General features: G+C 40.7%; 3 protein-coding genes across 3 annotated transcripts; 2 read left to right on the top strand and 1 right to left on the bottom strand.

The window, feature by feature from the left end:
* Window positions 1-133: 133 nt before the first annotated feature.
* Window positions 134-2,163, top strand: LOC117303457 (tripartite motif-containing protein 3-like). Its single transcript, XM_033787660.1, has one exon. The coding sequence runs from the start codon at window positions 538-540 to the stop codon at window positions 1,786-1,788; it is 1,251 nt and encodes a 416-aa protein (XP_033643551.1). The 5' UTR covers window positions 134-537; the 3' UTR covers window positions 1,789-2,163.
* Window positions 2,164-4,506: 2,343 nt separating this feature from the next.
* On the bottom strand, window positions 4,507-12,421 carry LOC117303333 (kelch-like protein 20). Its single transcript, XM_033787500.1, has 8 exons — window positions 12,319-12,421; window positions 10,937-11,490; window positions 10,297-10,455; window positions 9,642-9,852; window positions 8,651-8,834; window positions 7,952-8,095; window positions 6,901-7,243; window positions 4,507-6,675 (listed from the first exon to the last, which is right to left on the bottom strand). The coding sequence occupies exons 2-8, from the start codon at window positions 11,453-11,455 to the stop codon at window positions 6,484-6,486; spliced, it is 1,752 nt and encodes a 583-aa protein (XP_033643391.1). The 5' UTR covers window positions 11,456-11,490; window positions 12,319-12,421; the 3' UTR covers window positions 4,507-6,483.
* Window positions 12,422-12,684: 263 nt separating this feature from the next.
* On the top strand, window positions 12,685-18,161 carry LOC117303392 (ankyrin repeat domain-containing protein 45-like). Its single transcript, XM_033787574.1, has 6 exons — window positions 12,685-13,020; window positions 13,656-13,788; window positions 14,333-14,500; window positions 15,432-15,526; window positions 17,624-17,765; window positions 17,935-18,161. The coding sequence occupies exons 1-6, from the start codon at window positions 12,763-12,765 to the stop codon at window positions 17,958-17,960; spliced, it is 822 nt and encodes a 273-aa protein (XP_033643465.1). The 5' UTR covers window positions 12,685-12,762; the 3' UTR covers window positions 17,961-18,161.
* Window positions 18,162-18,407: the final 246 nt, after the last annotated feature.

Here is an 18,407-nt window from a genome sequence, read left to right as displayed (position 1 = left end):
CTTTCAACTCATGAACATATTCGCACCATTGCACTCATAAACATTCATTATGTGTATACTATTCTATTATGTCAGAGTTATTAATAGCCCTTGAGCATAAGCAGGCACTGTGCCAGACTGGGATTCCCCCGCGATGTTGAGCAATCAAGAGCCTAGTACATTGAATTCTATTTATGTGTAGCTGGAAAGTCCATGGGAAGCTTTAATTGCTTGTTCTGAGAGTCACAAATCCATTGTCAAAACAGTGGGAAAAAATGGAATTGTACTTCATGGCTTTCAAGATATGCAGTCATCCAGAACTCAAACTTGTATGTGTATAAGCTTGCTGAATTGTATGTGTGCTTCGACTGTGCCATTACATTACCACAGCATCCAACCATTCAACGTTCCGTGCTATGTGTATTGCATAGACATCCAAAGTTTCATTCAAGTGCTAGGGAGTGAGACAAACAACTTTATTAGTAATTGCTTCTCGTCCACAAGATTTTTACTCTCACTGAAATCGAATGAGCTGTTGTGCCTCGTAAGGTGTCCAAGATGTCCTGCACAATTTGTACTGAGCAGTTCCACCAAACCCAACAGCCGAAAGTCCTGACTTGCGGACATACTTTCTGCTTGGAGTGCATCAGTGATTGGTTTAGAACCCAGCAAGAACAGTCTTTTGTACCAAGCGGAACCGTACAATGTCCTATCTGTCGGAGAAGCACCCCCCTCCCAGCATCTGGTGATGGCGTCGCTTCCCTGCCAACAAATTTTGCTCTGTTGGATTTGGTCGAAGAAAGTGAAGCATCCGTGGATGATGGCAGTGATGTCTCTAAAACAACCTGCTCTATACATACCGGAAAGGCTCTTGAATACTCCTGCGAGACATGCAGTGGAGAGTTGGTTTGTGGGCAGTGCGTCAAGTCAAAGCATCAACCAACAACTGGACACCGGATCGTTAACCTCTCAACTGCTATGGAGAGAGAGCAGAAGGAAAAAGCCGAACTCCAGAGAAAGGTTCTCGAACTCCAACAGCGAAACTCTGAGCTGAGCTGCAGTTCTTCAACTGCCATTTCAAAACCAAACCCCAGCGACAACAACAGTCAGACCAAATTGAAGTCTCCACTAGAGGAAATATTGGTAGCCAGGAGGCTTCTGAAGACTAATCTCAGCCCAGGTGACAGCGGACTTGTTTCCAATCCTGATCAAGAGACAGCAGCTCTCGACAAAGCTGGTGGAGCAGTGCTTGATGAGATACAGAATGCTCAAGCAAGGCTGAACAAGACAAGGTCATTACCAAGTCCCTCTGACTTGAGCTTGTCAGGGAAGCCGACCATCCTGCCCAAGCCTGTTCGCAGACCTCGCCCTCATTCTGTTGTACTTTCACCAAGTTCCCAACAAAAATCAGCAGTGAATTCGACTGAAGATCTTTACGGCCCAGCTCCTTCTGACTTTAGCTTATCGGGGAGGCCCAACGCCCTGCTTAAGCCTGTTCGCAGATCTCGCCCTCATTCTGTTGTACTTTCGCCAAGTTCCCAACAAAAATCAGCAGTGACTTCCGCTATAGATCCTTGGGGGAGGCCTATTGGCCTGTATGGGCCTGTTCGCAAGTCTTGTCCTCAATTTGCAGTTTCACCAAGTTCCCAACAAAGTCGTCAACCTGGTGGAATTGTTTGTGGGTCTCTTTTTAGTGACAAACCACCAGCAAGGAACCCCGAGGAGGAAATTGATACAGAAATGCTAGCAGCCAGAAACAAGCTTGCAATGGTTCTCCAAAGCTCACTGCCGCGTTCACCTAAACCATAGAATTCTCTCTGTATCATGTGTGGCATGTTGTGGACAAGGGACCTCCCTCACGGCCATTGGTGACTCTTGAACCGCTTCCGTACTGACGCAGGGCTATGCCGCAGCAGCCTACACAAGTGGGGCTACCTTGCATCTCTGCTTTGTAACTGTGGTGTACCCCAGATGATGCGCCACATGACAGCTGACTGCCCACTCTCTCACCTTGATGGTGGCATCAAAGCCATTCACCTGGCCAAGGACCTAGCTATAAACTGGCTTACGGACTTTAGAATGAGATCAGAATAGCATACACCATTATCACACCTGGGCCCAATTTCATAAAGCTGTTGAGTGGGGCACCAGTCATAACAATGTGAACTTAATGTAAATTTGGCTGGTAACCTAGTTCTGGTAAGCAATACTTTTCTGTGTTTAGCACGTTTTTGTACTTATAGGCTTTATGAAATTGCGCCCACATTGCAGCTGTAGTGTTTATGTATCAGCTGTGTGCAGGTTTGCATTATAAACAATTGACCATTACTGTTTTGTACTTCTGATTGAACGTGTCGGACGTGAAGGAGCCATTCATAATAGTCAATGTAAAACAAAATCGATCTTTTTTCGAAATTGTGGGTGGGTGGGTCAAAAGAAATAACTGAAAACCGAAACTCTTAGACAAAACGTTTCAACATGAAATGTTTCTCATATTGTGTATTCCAATGATTATTCTTCCTACATGAACAAACTGCTCTAGATTTTCGTTGATATATCTAAAAGTGCTACAGCCTTTTGAAATGAAACTAAATTGTATATAATATATCTAAATTCATATTGGATGAAAACATAATATGAAGTTCATACTTGGAACAAATATTTCTGTAAAATATTTCTTTCTGAAGTGAAGTCAACTCTCCTAGACACATTGTGAACAGCCTAAATTTTCTAGTATTTAAATAAAGTTTTGAAAGCCAAAACAATATTAATAGATGTTAAATTTGTATAGGGGATAGAGAATATTCATTTTGGTTTGATCCATATACACCGATGTGTGTTAATTTCTATATTTTTATTTCCTCATTTGTTCATTGTTTTTAGGTCAGCTTTTTTTTTTTTTAACTCAATTGTGCACTTCCAAATAATCTTGCTACATATAAATAGGTCTTTCTTAACATATACATATTTATTTTGTTCTTAATATTCATTATATTTTCCAAAGTTTATCTTTACTGTTTTTAAATGTTTGTTAAAGATTCTATTCCTATTTTAAGATTGGATTGATAGGCTTTCGAGTCACAGTGGTTAGGTTCACTTTTATTAATCCTGGCCATCTTAGAATGGGCTTGTCCTGTCTGTTTTTATAATTGTCTTGCTTGATTGCCAGTGCTCTGTCTCACTCAATCATTGGTTTACAATTGTTCTTTACATTCATTGTTTCTTATATTGTTATATTTCTTTATTTATATTTCAATATTGTATCTTGTACTGTTTGTTGAAATCTTGGCCGAATAAATAATAATAATAATAATAATAATAATAATAATAATAATACTCGGTACTTTCCTTAGTTCTGTGAAAAACAAATCACAGGCATATTACTCGAAAATACTAGGATTTAAATTTATAGCCATGATTGCATGAAATATATTTCGGGAAAAAAACGAAAAAAACATGTATGACTTATTTTTATGCAAGTGCTAGCACTTCAGGAAATCAGAACACAATGTATGCTTTATAAACAAACAAATCTGTGAAAGAAAAAATCGGAACCACTGTGCAAAATAAAATGTTTTTGATACGAAAGCGTCAAGAGTTTATTCACAAGAAAGCAATAATTTTGCAAAGAGTTTTTTTAAAATCCAACTATTGCAGATGATTAAATAAACAAATAACATTCAGGATTATTTCATAATAGAACAGCTCGTTACAGCCCTCTAGAGACGATAACAAACACACCTAATTGTTGCAATGCACCCAATTCTAAATTTAAAACAAAAAGGATCTAGCGAGCCTTTCATACTATTTCAGAAGGTATAGTGAAAATAGATGGTATTTTTGCACCGGGGATAAAGAATATAGTTTGTTTTTTACTGAGGGTTAAGGGTTAAAACAAGTTCTTTGTTGAAAATGATGGTATATCCACCTTTTGATAACCCCTGGAGTTATACAATACAAAAGAGCTTTTGTGAAAAGTATTCTCGGCACTAGAGAAGTAAATCAAAGAGCAGGATTTCTTTATATCTGATGAAAATTACAGCAATTTTTTTTTACCATTCAGACATAGATAAGTTTAAATTCAGATGCCAATCTAAAATTTCTGATTATCTGCAATATTATTTTGTTTAATATAATAGTACACAGATCCAGTGAGCCCTGCCAAAAAAGCAACAACCAATCACATGCCTCTTGTTCTAGGCTTAACTTCATAGAGCTGCTTCTGCTTAGCAGAAATGAGCAGGGTACCAGTTGCACTTTACACAACATAGTGGTTTGGCTGGTAGCCTTATTCTGTTAAAGGCATTGGACACTATTGGTAATAACTCAAAATAATTATTATCATAAAACCTCACTTGGTAACAAGTAATGGGGAGAGGTTGATAGTATAAAACATTGTGAGAAACAGCTCTCTCTGACGTGACATAGTTTTCGAGAAAGAAGTAATTTTCCATGAATTTGATTTTGAGACCTCAGATTTAGAATTTGAGGTCTCGAAATCAAGCATCTGAAAGCACACAACACCGTCTGACATGGGTGATTTTTCTTTCATAGTTATTTCGCAACTTCAATGACCAATTGAGCTCAAATTTTCACAGAATGGTTAATGTATGTTGCGATACAGCAAGTTAGAAGACTGGTCTTTGACAATTACCAATAGTGTCCATGTCTTTAAGCACAATTATATTTTGCTTAGCAATTGGGGGCTTAACGAGCTCTACGAAACTGAGCACTGAATTGTGCCACACACAAAAAGAGCCCACTTTCATAAAGCCCGTAAAGCACAAATTCTTGCTTAGCACAGAAACGAATTGCTTAGTAGAAACAGGTTACCAGCCAAAATTACATTAAGTTTACATTGTTGTGACTGGTGCTCAGCAAAATTTTAGCTCAATTTACAAAAGTCTTTCATTGACGACAATCTTTTAGCAATGTTTTAAATTATATACTGTCAATTTTCTACATTTAAGGTTAAAGTTTTACAAAGCTACTGTCTCTGATGAATACAACACAGCTGAAATATCTTTTTCTCTGTTTTGAAAAAGGCCTAAACTTCATATGTTGACAAACTTAATGTGTATAATATTCAAATCTTTGAAGGCCAAACATTCCTTGTTTGGCAATAATATTTTTGAAAGCCTTTGTATGGTGGAAAACTTCTACCTCAGAGTAGTAGCAAAACATCTTACTTTTGGGTATGGGTGGCCATAGACCTTTTCCGCAAATACCCATTAAGTGTTGAATGAGGTGCATGCTGGCCTAACTAGCGATCGCTAGCTAGACCAGCATGCACCTCATTCCACGCCTAACACATGCGTACCGAGTATTTGCGATAAGGTTTACAGGCCTCCAGTTTTCCTTCTACTCACAACCAACTCGTGCGTTCGTTTAGCTTTTCCGGGTCGACCCCAATGTGCTCCTCTGGGTGAGCCCCTGACATGAACTAATCTTAAGACAATGAGGAAATACTTAGTGAAACCGATTGAGTTGTAAACATACTGCAGAATCTTGTCAAACAAAGTTTGGACTCTCCTGTTCTTTCACTTTGTTGAGGCAAAGGAGCCATCATCTACAATCCTCTTCATCAGTAGCGCAAACTAAAATATATTGTGTTCGTAATGTACATGTAAATGAAAACAATTTTTATGCCTTGTGTACACATGGTTTTCATGTCAGCAGGCAGGCACGCATCAAGAACAATTTCAGTTCTTTCATAGAGCCCACAATTTTAGATTTTGAGTTGACATTGGTTTTGACATTGACATACACCTAGTTTAATTCTGCACAAACCAAAAATGTTGACGACACCTACAAAACCACAGTCACAAATTGGTAGACTATTAAAACAATCAGACAAAGCTGGACTTGAGACCTCACAATATGATACAGCTGGAGGGATGAGCATTGAGCCCTGCCGCACCCTCCTGTGGCAGAGTGGTGAAGGGCCAATCAACGAGCCCTGTGGTACCCTCCTGTGTTTGAGTGCTGGAGGGCCAAGCAACGAGCCATGTGGCACCCTCATGTGTTTAAGTGCTGAAGGGCCAACTAGTGAGCCCTGCAGCACCATCCTTTAGAAAAGTGCCCTAGAGCCAAGCAATGAGCCATGAGGCACTCTCCTGTGGACAAAGCTGGAGGGCCTAACAAAGACCCTTGTGGCACCCTCCTGGATGGCCAAGCAACGAGTCATGCAGCACCATCCTGTGGATGAGTGCTGAAGGGCCAACTAGTGAGCCCTGCAGCACCATCCTTTAGAAAAGTGCCCTAGAGCCAAGCAATGAGCCATGAGGCACTCTTCTGTGGACAAAGCTGGAGGGCCTAACAAAGACCCTTGTGGCACCCTCCTGGATGGACAAGCAACGAGTCATGCAGCACCATCCTGTGGATGAGTGCTGGAGGGACAAGCTTTTAGCCCTGCGGCACCCTCATGTGGTAGAATGTCATCCGGCACCAGGACTGCTGCTGAAGCACTCTCATATAACATATGGCAACATGGGTTAGAGTTCGTCACCAGACACTGGGTTCTGATTGTGGTAGCTTGACCACCCCAACCCCTCCACCGAGCCGTCGATAGTTCATACTGCCGCACATGCGCCACGATTTTGTTTCTGGGTCATAGACTTCCACTGTCTTCAGGTACGTTGTGCCATCAAACCCTCCAACAGCCATCAGCTGGCCATTGACTACCGCTAGTCCAACCTGTGGAAAAAAAGAACGACAACTCTTGTTAACTGTTTCACTAAGACAAACAAAGTAACCCGACAAAGCTCATGCACGTTTCCATTTTGTTTTCATCAAAGATGTCTGTTATTGGCGTTTTGGGGCAATCCAACTATAAGAATAAATCTCATTCAAACAAGGATTTACACCTAATCAAACCCTCCCTTATTCTTATTCACAAGAGGAGAAACAAAAAAAACTTACCCCACTTCGTCTTGAATTCATGGCGACAATGGGCTTCCACGTATTCGTCGTCGGATCGTACCTCTCCGCACTGCTCAGCTCAGTCTGGTCGTCTCTCCCCCCGACAGCGTACAACATATCGTTATAGACGGCGCAACCGAGATGTTTCCGCCGCGTCCCCATGGGGGCGACCGGCGTCCACTTGTTGGACCGGGGGTCGTAGCGCTCGACAGTGTTGAGGGGTGACGTGCCGTCCGAGCCCCCTACGGCGTACAGGAAGCCACCGAGAACGGCCACGGCGACACCGAGTCTACGCGTACTCATGGAGGCTACACGAGTCCAACGATTAGCGTGAGGTTCGTATCTTTGTAAGTAAAAACAGAAAATAATTCAAATTGATATGTAAGGCAAAACCTAAGTAGAAACATTTGTGTTTTTGTATCGACTGCAACTCAACAGTTAAAGTTATAAATCTACCTGTAAGTAGATACACACAAGGTACCAAAGATAAAAATGCTCTACATATGTTATTTTCAATTGGTTACTTATAAAACATGCATTCCTTCTTGTTATGATGATAACATTTCAGTATCTTCCAAACAGCTTTCTCCAGAAGACGATCAGAGCATACTGATCGAAACATCAAGTTGAAACCAACGGTTTGTTTCAGAACCACCCCAACTCATTAGAGATAGTCATTACATGGTGTTACCGCGAACCTTTCCATATCGTATTTCCACCATGCAAAGTTTCAAATCCTACTTAACATTTCAACAGAAAATTTTACTTTTTGCTAACACAATTTACAAAGGTGACGACAAGTACCAAATACATATCTGGCAACAGCATTAACCAACACTCAGAAATCTGAGGAACGATTTATTCCAGTAATTTCTTTTAAGATTCAAATATTTTTTGTGACAAATTTCTCAAACAATCTTTGAAGAATCCTTTCTCACTTTCATCAGCTGCAGGGCTTCTTACCTATTTGACTTTTAGAGTATTTACCGTCTATGACCTTATGTAAAAAGACAAAATACATTTGGTATTGTTTCCACAAACATACTCTTACCTTTCTACTATGTTGAGACACGACACCCCATCCTGGCCGCCCACTGCATACATGAAGTTATCCAGCACAGCGACGCCGACGCTGGTCCTGCAGGTGCTCGTCGGTGCAACGTCGCTGCTCCACTGGTTGGTCTGAGGATCGTATCTAATATTCAGGAGGGAGGTTAGAAACAAAAATATTCTATTAATAATAGGTCAATCAAATTGATTGAAGAAATCTTGATGCACTTAACAACACTGAAATTATAAAGAATGAGACAATGCATGTTCTTAGTATACACAATGACATTGATAGTTACAATTTTCAATTTGTACAAAGGAATGTGACCATCTTGTAACGTGTGACATGGCCGAGTATCAAATTCAAGTTCTGGTGGTTTAGTCCCTGGGTTGAGGGTTCAAACCCCGGTTATGACATTTGTCTCCTTGAGCAAGATGCTTCACTATAATTGCTTCTCTTCACCCAGGGGTATAAGTAGAAGTTCAAATTGTGTGTGAAAAAACCTTTGAGCGCCATGGCAGCCTAAGGCTGTATTCTACACAGGGAGTTTAGAAAGATTATTGTAATTTTTTTTGATCAGTGACGAGGGCACTAATGTATATGAGGATTGAACCTTGTGTAAACCAAGGGTTTTATCCGAAAGTTAACAATTAAATCTGCACCTCTCTTTTGGTACGTATTATTTTCTTTTAAACTTACCTCTCTATACTATTGAGATACGACGACCCATCGTGACCTCCGACCGCATAGAGAAGGTCATCTAGCACTGCCACGCCCACCCCACAACGTCTCTTGCTCATTGGTGCAACCATCCGCCATTCAGCACTCTGAGGGTCAAACCGCTCCACACTGGAGATGGCATCGCCGCTGCACCATCCGCCAACTAGAGTAATAAATAATAATATTAATCAAGATTTGTAATGCGCAAATATCCACCCTGTTGGGTGCTCAAGGCGTAGTAATACTTAAAACAAAACAGAAGAAAACAGACACAACAAAATTAGTCCTTGAAAACCTGTGACATAAGATTAGTTTTGAGAATTTGAATTTTGAGGTACAAAGACAAGAAGAGAGAAAAGAAGATTTAGTCACATCTTTACAACACGCACATGTTCATGTTATTTCTCCGACAGATCTGTGACTCTAGAGAATATATCTTCAGACAGACAGAAAAGTTATTTCCGCAAAATATTCTATTTACCTCCGGTCACAGTCACTTAATGGGTAAGAGTCATGACGAACAACAAACTAATTTAAGGAGGCAAGTTTAAATGTTGACATTTCTACCTTTTGGTAAAAGCCTGCCAAATAGGTATATGCCTCTCTTAATACTTATGCATGACGTCATAATTCTTATCCAAAATGAGGCTATGGGCGCACTTCCCCCATCACTTGCCGTGGCTGCGCCCATCGCCTTGTTTTGAGTTAGCATTGTACCTCATGCATAAATATTAAGAGAGGCGTATACCCTTGGGAATAGCCAGCCCTGCTCTGGAAGAGGGGTATGCAGTAGAGCCCGGGGGTATTCTTGAAACATGCAACCGAAACCCAGTGGAATAGGGACACCATGTAAAAGTGCGCGGGGGTAACCATGGGGTGAAAACAAATCTGTGGCCTCCCCGGGGCTATATTCCATGGGATAAGAGATACAGTGTGAGATACAGTGTGAGATACAGTGTGATAACCTTACCAGCAAAGAGCACTTCTCCACATCGGATGGGCTTCCTGGGTCTCGTCCTCGGACCCTGCATCAATGGTCTCTCCTGGGGAAGCAGGAGGTAGTTCTTGGCCTCGTCAACGAGATCTCGACACGCCTCGTCGCTCCGGATGAGAAGATCTGTGCTGACGGTGCCCACTAGGAATTTGGGGTTGAGAAGAGGGAGACGGACATGCTGGAGGACCTGGTTGGGGAGAGCATGGAATAGTTTTCGTAAAGCAGGCGGCTCAAGAATACATGCGAGGGACTCACCCCCATCGAGACTCGAACCCACACTTCTCTTATGATAAACACCAGAGCTTGAGTTCATTGCTCTAAACGCTCGGCCATGACACGCAACATTATAAGCTGTTAAAAGATCAATGTGAGTATATTGAGGACCTAAAGAATAGGGCCTAATTTCATGGCTCTGGTTACAACAAGCAAAGAATGGCGCTTACAGTAGCAGGGAAATCTGCGCTTACGTCAACCGAATTTCACATGTTAGCAGGGAATGATTGCTTGTAGGAATGCATACCCCACGTTACTAGGCCATTTGCGCTTACAAAGCTAATGCTGAAATTTGACGCTCGCACAGTAAGTGGAGAGCCATGAAACTGGGCCAAGAACCCACACGGCTGGTACTTACCTTTGATAATTCACTCCTCCTCTCCGGTATGTTGTATTTGACCCATGATATGACTGAACTGTAGACCTGTTCTTCACTGCGTACGTTCAGCTCATCGCTGCCCGTGATCTCGATCAGCTGATTGACTGGCAAAAGCATAAACTCCTCACTCTCCATGACCTTTTCACCAAGGAAGAAAGAAATTCTCATCAAAGTCGCGATTTCTTAGAGGTGCTTACGCAGAAAATACTGCCTAACAACTTCCTGCTAAGCAGAAATGAGCAGAATACCAGTCGAAACTTGTACATGAGACATGGTAGTTTGGGCGGTAAACCTTTCTGTTTGTATAATTTTGTTGTGCTTAGCTAGATTTTGTGCTTTTACAAGTACCTCTATGAAATTGGGCAAAGGCCTAAAATAATACACCACCAAGGGAAACTGACTGGGTAAATGTTTAAATGATTGTGTGGACTGGGATTTGTACCAACACCTCAGGATTAACGTGTCTTCGCTCTACCAACTGAGCTTTCTAGTCCTATGCTGGCAGTCTCCCTATTTTGTCAATATCCTTGTTCAGAGGTACCAGTCAGAAGCCATACAAACGTTAACTGCTGTGTAGCCAGGGATCACACCCAAGTTAATGACAAGACCTTTTATTTACCTGTAAAAAGTTCTGTTGTGTAAATTTATCTGCCACTCGCAGCAAATCCCTACAGGCGTGAGTGTCGGCAAATGCCCTGATGCCTAAACAGTTCGATGGATCGAGCTGTCTCTTCAGAAACTCACAGCACGCCTCCTGAATCTCGGACAGTTGCAAGAGACACGCCGCAGGAAGGAGCGTCTGTACATTGCTCTCTTCTACCGTGATGGTCGACGTATACGCAAAGTCTATGAGTTGCTCCATGGCCCGCTCGTCAATGTCTCGTATCGTCACCTCGGTCTGGCGACTCTCGGCCAACTCTCCGGTGAACATTGCACGAAAGTACGGACTACACGCAGACAGGATTATCCGGTGGGCATAGATTTTGTTCTCGTTGACTACGATAACGACGTCGCAAAGTTCACGCTGCCTGCGAAGGATGTTGATCATCTCTAACGTTTCTCGCGGGTGGCGGTCTGATGTGTAGACGAAGCGTGTCGACTGTGAGGGCGTCTCAAACACTTGTTGGGCCCCTGCCATTTTGAAGAATAATTTGTGCAGAGGACTCCTATATGCTGCAGTAAATCATATGAACAAAAACTTGAAAAAACAAAGTCCAGTTTAGGTGAGTTATTGTCATGTAAAATTCTTCCTGTTCCATAGCCAGGTTTTCCCGAGGATTTTTTCTTGCATTCTGTACCCACATTTGTTGATGCTTGGCAAAAGCACACTGAATTGAAACATCTTTCCACCTTTGAAACAGTGAGATGTAGTTGTAGTCGGACAGGGATATCTTTTCGGAAAAGTTTCCGTATGGCGCCACCACTTTTTCATCCGATATGAAATAATATAGTATCTTATTTACCTCAATGATAAATCCCTTTTTGTAAAAATGAGTGAAAAAGTGGTGGCGCCATACGGAAAGTTATCCCTACTTTATTCACAGATGAGATATTTTCTTGTGTAAAATTAACTTATAAGATGGTGGCAGAAAACGAAAATCGTTACAAAATAAAAACACAAAAAAATGACTAATTAATGAAATGAGTCATCCCACGCCACAGCCACACCACTTCAATCCATACACAATTGACAATGTAAATAAATATTAATTTAAATGGAATGAAAAAACTTAATTTTGCGGGCGGCATTTTAGGCACAAAAACCTCTTTGACTTTAGTGAATTTAGTCTTAACAATAACAAATTAAGTTAATTTGTGGAGGGTTTACAATGTCCCTAGACCACGCATTAAGTAATAAATCATAAAATACAGCCAAGAAAAATGGAATTCAACTTTTGCGACTTGCGGCCTGTGTCACCCTGAAGCAACGGTGAAGAAATTAAATTTTAACCAACGAAACCCCCAAATTTTCACTATTACATGAAAAACAAATTAACTTACACAATTTTCAGGGAGTCTGTAACTTGCCACACAGAAATTGTTGTTTAATTTTCCACTCAAAAAGAGTTACAAAACCTCCTTTGAAGGGCGAAAATGGCGTCAATTCAGCAGAATCTTTGACCTTTAAATTAAATAGCGCCACCAATCTTCAAAATTGGTCAGGTAAACATTCTTTCTGAAATTCTTGTGAAAATAAGCAAACAATCTAATTAAATGTTTAAAATGTTTCTTTATTTCATACAAAATAAATAAGAAACATGTTTTAAATTAAATAATTACTGTATTATGTTTTTAAAAATATAAAAATATTGATATAAATAAGTTATTAAAATAATAATGTTGTTAGAGGTCAGTCATCCTGGAAACCGAACGCTGTCGATGTCAGGTTTTGACATCACGAACCAGTTATTTCGTGTGTAGAAAACCCAACATTTTCCTCAAAAAATGACAGTTGAACCTTCAAATTCAGAAACAGAGGTTGCCTCACAGCCGAAGAAATCAAGCAAACGGCTCAACATCGTGTTGCAGTGTGCCGCAAAAGGCGACGCAGCCCGTCTTCAAGATTGCTTTTCGAAGGAGGACGACCCGTACCACGAGCGGGTCGAGGGCCAGTTGAACTCCCGGGACGATGGCGGCAGATCCCCGGTCGAGATCGCTTGCACCGAGGGCCATATGGAGATACTAAAATTACTCATTGAAAAGGTTATTTCTCATGGCATTTTGCAGATATTTGGGTTAAGGGAATTGAAATTAAATAATGCTTAATCAAACATTTAAATAAGATTAGATTTACAAGTTTAGTTAGAAGACGAACAGTTTGACAAACTTAATAATTAGGGCTAGGTCTACCCTCCTACAGTCCTAGCTAGGCGTAGCCTATTAATAATAATATTATTATTAAAATATTCCTTCTGAACTCTCATTGGCCCTGGGGCGACAGAAAATCCACTCGGCAATCTCAAAAATTGTTTAAAATGATAAATTCTTACCGTAATTCAGTCCCCAACTAGGCCCTACTCCTTTTTACCACTACACTACAAAAATACAAGTGCAGATTGTCCCCGACTGCGCGCATATTTTTTTCCCAGGACAAGAAATGTGGAGAATTATCTGCACACGTTTGTCCTGGAAAGAAAAAAATACCCCATTTTTGTGTACAAAACATATGGACACGCGTCTGAGAACCACGAAGAGTGTGTTCCAAGACACGTGTACATGGCCTTTTTTACCAAAGAAAACATTTGTGCCCGTGCCCTTTGAAAACGAGACGTCAGGCCTAGCCTGCAAACGAAAATTGTATTGATGTTGATTATTGAGTTATATTTTTTCTACTACAGGGATCTGATTCCAATGTGAGAAATCCAAGCACAGGACGCACAGCGCTGGACATGGCTTGCATCTTAGACAGGGAGGATATGGTGAAGGAACTTCTCGAGAAAGGAGCTGATGGGGACTCCTCAACAGAGAGAGGTATAAAGAGGAATGACAATCCCCCCCCCCCCATCTCACAGTTGTAAAAAAAATCCTGCAGAAAACTCTAAAACTTTAAAGGAAAAATAACCTGCAATAGCATAACCTTGCATAACGCGAAAACGCTACACACGCACCTGTTGTTAATACGCACAATGAACAGCTATTATCCAATGATTTGCTTCCTTTGGCCTCAGTGAGGATGCTTTTTGGCTTTGGAAGGCACTTTTTGAAAATGTTGACTTGAACATGACCCCCCCCCCACCCCCCCCCCCCTCCCCCCACCACACACACGCGCAGCAATGTAACAAGATTATGAAGAGAGTAACTATTTATGGCTGAAAGAATTGGTTTACAGGTCTTTGAAAATGTGCATATAATTAAACTATTATTTGAAATATATTTGTAGCCAAAAGTTGTACTGAATTATACTTCATTGTAAAAATTGTCATGTGATATCACAGTTTTAATAGCTTTTGTCACTGACTTAGTAGCGTCAAATTCAAATAAATTTGTATAAATTGTTTTTGTTTATCGCTACAAGGGTACACAGCTCTGCATCATGCTGCAGCCTGGGGTAAAATAGCCTGCTTAAAACTACTGATTCAGTTCGGTGCCAATCTTCAGGTTAAGACGAGCCATGGAGAGCGCCCTCACGAGACAGCATTGAGATATCAACACGAAAAATGTGCGCAGTACCTAAACTGGTCTGGTAAGTGAATGGTTTCCTGCAAATGTTTGCTTAATTTTGGGTCGAACAAAGAAAAAATTGACATAGGAAGGATCAAAACCCGTAACCTTTGAAATAATGTGCCGGTGTGGCAGGAGGTTCTGTCTCCCCATCTGGCAAACTGTGTACATATATTCTTCTGATAGCACCCTATTTTGAATCAAACGCCCTCTCCAGCCTATGTTAATTTCCCAAATGGGGGACAGAATCTTCGGGGACAGTTTTCCCTATGAGTCTGACACCTGGGTCCAATTTCATAGAGCTGCTAAGCACAAAAATTTGCTTAGCATGAAATTTCTTTCTTGATAATAACAGGACTACCAACCAAATTTCCATTTGTTGCATGTTGCTTTCTCACTGGTATACAGCTGTTGTTTGCTTGCCCTAAAAATCAGGTGGAAATTTGGTTGGCATTCCTGTTTTTACCAAGGGAGAAGTTTCATGCTAAACAAAATTTGTGTGCTTAGCAGCGCTATGAAATTGGGCCCTGCACTCTACCAACTGAGCCATCATGCCCTAAATGGTGGTCTCGCTGTTTTTTCATATTTGTTTAGGGTGCCAGTCAGAAGCCATCCAACCTGTAACAACTGTACACTCAATGATCACACCTACAGTACGCTTTCCAGATACAAATTTTGAAGATAAAACTTGTTGTTTTTGTACACAACTTTATTTCGAAGTGAAATGTTTCTCAACATGCTTTATATTTTCAAAAGCTGCTGTAGGCTTTCTAACCAATAGTTTTGATTGCCATTAATGTTAAGACTGATCACCAAACGTATACCTTCCCTTAAACCCATCTTCATTGTGTAATTGTTACAATAGAAGCCTGCGATCGCCATCAATGTTAAGACTGATCACCAAGCGTATACCTTCCCTTAAACCCATCTTCATTGTGTAATTGTTACAATAGAAGCCCGTCGTGCCCTTCTTGCCGTCTTAAGAGAGATTAAAGAGAATGTGGAGGATGTTCAAAAGGTCCAGGGCAGACTCACTAAGGATGAGCGGGTAAGAATATAAACATCATCTTGGTACAACCCTCTTCTCAAGTCTCTCCTCAAAACTTATCTTATGTCACAGGTTTTCAATGACTAATTGTTTTGTGTCTGTTTTTCTTTGTGTTGTGTTTTGTTTTTGTTTTGTTTTTGGTTTTACTGCGCCTTGAACACCCAGTAGGGTGGATATGTGCGCATTACAAGTCTTATTATTATTATTATTATTATTATTATTATTATTATTATTATTATCAACCCAGCCCTGGAATTTCACTGATGCCATGCGTGCAGGTCGTGGCCTCTGTTGCCCTGGTCTTGGCCTTGCTGCCCCGTCAAAAGTTTGAAGATTTTCCAATGGAAGTGCCCCTTTAAAAATGAAAATGGCCTTGTCCTCTCAAAGAGTAAATTTCAGGCCAGACAACCATGTATTAAATCTTTTCTGTTGGAGTTTTGGCTCTGAAAAGAGTCGGAGTCAGTGTGGTCTTAACGTTTCAAACAATAAACACTGCCCGTCTCTAATAGTAACTTCTCTCTCTTTTTTTTTACACCATGCTAACTTTCAAAAACAACTTAAAAATTGTTATAAAAAGATAATTTCTTGGTAAATTGAGGGCACTTTTCAAATAAATTTTAAAGTTTCAACAGCATACTATGCATTGATACTGATATAACATGTCCTATCTTGGCCTCTTTTTATACTTTTGTTCCAGTGTTATGGCAAACCAACTTATCTCTGTGTGTGCTTTTCTAAATGTCCTAAAGTACAACCTACGTTCGTGAAGGACTCCATTTTTAATGGAATGGTCCATCGGAGACCTAACACAAGGACCAATTTCCTAAGCACAGGATTGTTTTAGGGAAAGTTTAATTTTCCAGTCCAGTGGAAATGACATGCAATTCGGGGGGAAATTGTCATTCTAAGCTGAAGTAATGGTTGTTATGGGAGGAAGCACCTTGAGCCGAAATGGAATTTTTTTTCTTCTCTGTTCTTCTCTGAACCTCATCTTAGACAAATTAAGAACAATCCTCAGGAGACAATTTTGAATCGAGTCATTGAGGAGCACTTTGTCCTTCAAAGAAGCAATTTAACTTACGCCACATTTAATTTAAATTGCTTCATCATTAGCGCTGTTCCGTGGGCAATAAGTGTTTTTCTCAAATTGCACCAAAACAGGAGGGTCACGGTCTGAGGTTTCTGGAACAGCCTTTACAATGCTGCAATTACTTATATTGGGTTGATGGTTTAAATTGGATCTCTGTCGCCCTTTATTCATTGGTGCGTGCACTGCACCAGTGTGCGGGTTTAAAGGCACTGGACACTTTGGTAATTCTCAAAGACCACTATTCTCACTGGTTGTATCCCAGACTATGCATAAAATATAACAAATCTGTGAAAAATTTGACTCAACTGGACATCAAAGTTGCAAGAGAAAAAATGAAGAGAAAAAAACACCAAATTTGTGTGCTTTCAGACGCCTAATAAAAGGCTTAAGGCCTGATATCTTTTAACATTTTAGTACAAAATTTGGGCGGGGGGGGGGGTGGCAATGATGCCTACTCTTAGACCCTTGTGATTTTCATCATTGCAGACAAAACCTGCCAATGACACTTTAAACCTTAAAGTATCCTAGGCCAAATAACTTGGCCCTATTTGGGGAATGTGTTTTGCAGTGCTGATTAAATCAGGGGCACTATGTCGATTTGGTTTTCAGTTCCTACCTGGAATAATTCTCTGGGGTGTTCCTCCCACATCTTAAACTGAACCTTCCTTCATTTTCAAAGAAATTGTTTTTGTCTTGCCTGACCTGGCTCAAAATGACCTGGGAAAACTTGTCGACCTAGATTTCCCGGGCACTTTGACCTGTATTCCCATTTAAAATTTACCTATTCCATATTCTATGACTCTGGTTCGAATCCCACTGAGGGCACTATAAGGACTGCATGGGTTTTCCCTGAGATAATTATTTGGGGTCTTCCTCTCGTATTTAGAAACTGAAAATGCCTTCCTAGTCTGTTCTCCGTCAGGTTCTAGGCTAGTGTAGGGATTTAGTTTTCTCTCCGAGAGTCCGAGGCTTCACAACCAGAATTAATAAATGGAATTATCTTATAGATGACCGCTCTGAATGCATGCACAGAGAAGCAAGAATGGCTTGATAACGGAGGAGAGAATTTAACGGTGGCGGACTTCAACAAACAGAAACAGGTCCTCTGCGAGATACTTGAACCCATCGTCGTCAAAATGTCCGAACCTCGTAAGTTGTTTTCACTTCAAAAGATAAAATCCAAAAAGGAAAGAGAAAGTCAACTACTAACTTCTTATGTTTCTATTTCCACAAAGTCACTCAACAATCTTCAACAATAAAAACAGATATTTTACACACAAATTTGTTTTCCCTTCCTTTTTTTCTTTTCTTTATCCAGCACCCGAAAAGCCACACAGAAGATGATACCAATATTTAAAGACTGTCGAACCGACCTTGATCATGCTGCCACCGTCTTGGTCAAGTTCCCTTTATCCATTAACAGTTATGGATGCTGGTATTCATTGTACAAAGAAGGATCCAGACTATTTTTCCTTTCAGCCTCGGTTTGGTTACAATGGGTGGAATGAGAGAAAAATCAAAATGAAAGATCCAAGCAGGGCACAATTTTATAAAGCCTGCAAGCACAATAACTTGCTTAGCACACAAAGGTATTGCTTAGCAGAATCTGGTTACCAGCCCAAATTACATTTAGCTTGCATTGTTGTGGCTGGTGCCCGACTCAATTTTAGCTTGGCAAAGACATTTGTCAAGCATTGTTTTCTGTTTATCAGCTTTATGAAATAGGGCCCTGTTTACTTGTTTGTGCTGTACATTTTATTTACACTGTGAAGAAAGTTTTGAATAAAAGGG

Source organism: Asterias rubens, chromosome 19, assembly GCF_902459465.1.
Source record: "Asterias rubens chromosome 19, eAstRub1.3, whole genome shotgun sequence".
NCBI classification, from domain to species: domain Eukaryota; kingdom Metazoa; phylum Echinodermata; class Asteroidea; order Forcipulatida; family Asteriidae; genus Asterias; species Asterias rubens.
This window is presented reverse-complemented; position numbering and strand designations above follow the sequence as displayed.

Coding starts and splice junctions, on each gene's coding strand:
- LOC117303457 (XM_033787660.1), top strand. CDS start 538: ATGTCCTGCACAATTTGTACTGAGCAGTTCCACCAAACCCAACAGCCG.
- LOC117303333 (XM_033787500.1), bottom strand. CDS start 11,455: ATGGCAGGGGCCCAACAAGTGTTTGAGACGCCCTCACAGTCGACACGC. Junction 8,096..8,650: donor TATCTCAATAGTATAGAGAG/GTAAGTTTAAAA, acceptor CCTGAATATTAG/ATACGATCCTCAGACCAACC. Junction 6,676..6,900: donor TGAATTCAAGACGAAGTGGG/GTAAGTTTTTTT, acceptor TTTTTTCCACAG/GTTGGACTAGCGGTAGTCAA.
- LOC117303392 (XM_033787574.1), top strand. CDS start 12,763: ATGACAGTTGAACCTTCAAATTCAGAAACAGAGGTTGCCTCACAGCCG. Junction 15,527..17,623: donor GACTCACTAAGGATGAGCGG/GTAAGAATATAA, acceptor ATTATCTTATAG/ATGACCGCTCTGAATGCATG. Junction 17,766..17,934: donor CGTCAAAATGTCCGAACCTC/GTAAGTTGTTTT, acceptor TTCTTTATCCAG/CACCCGAAAAGCCACACAGA.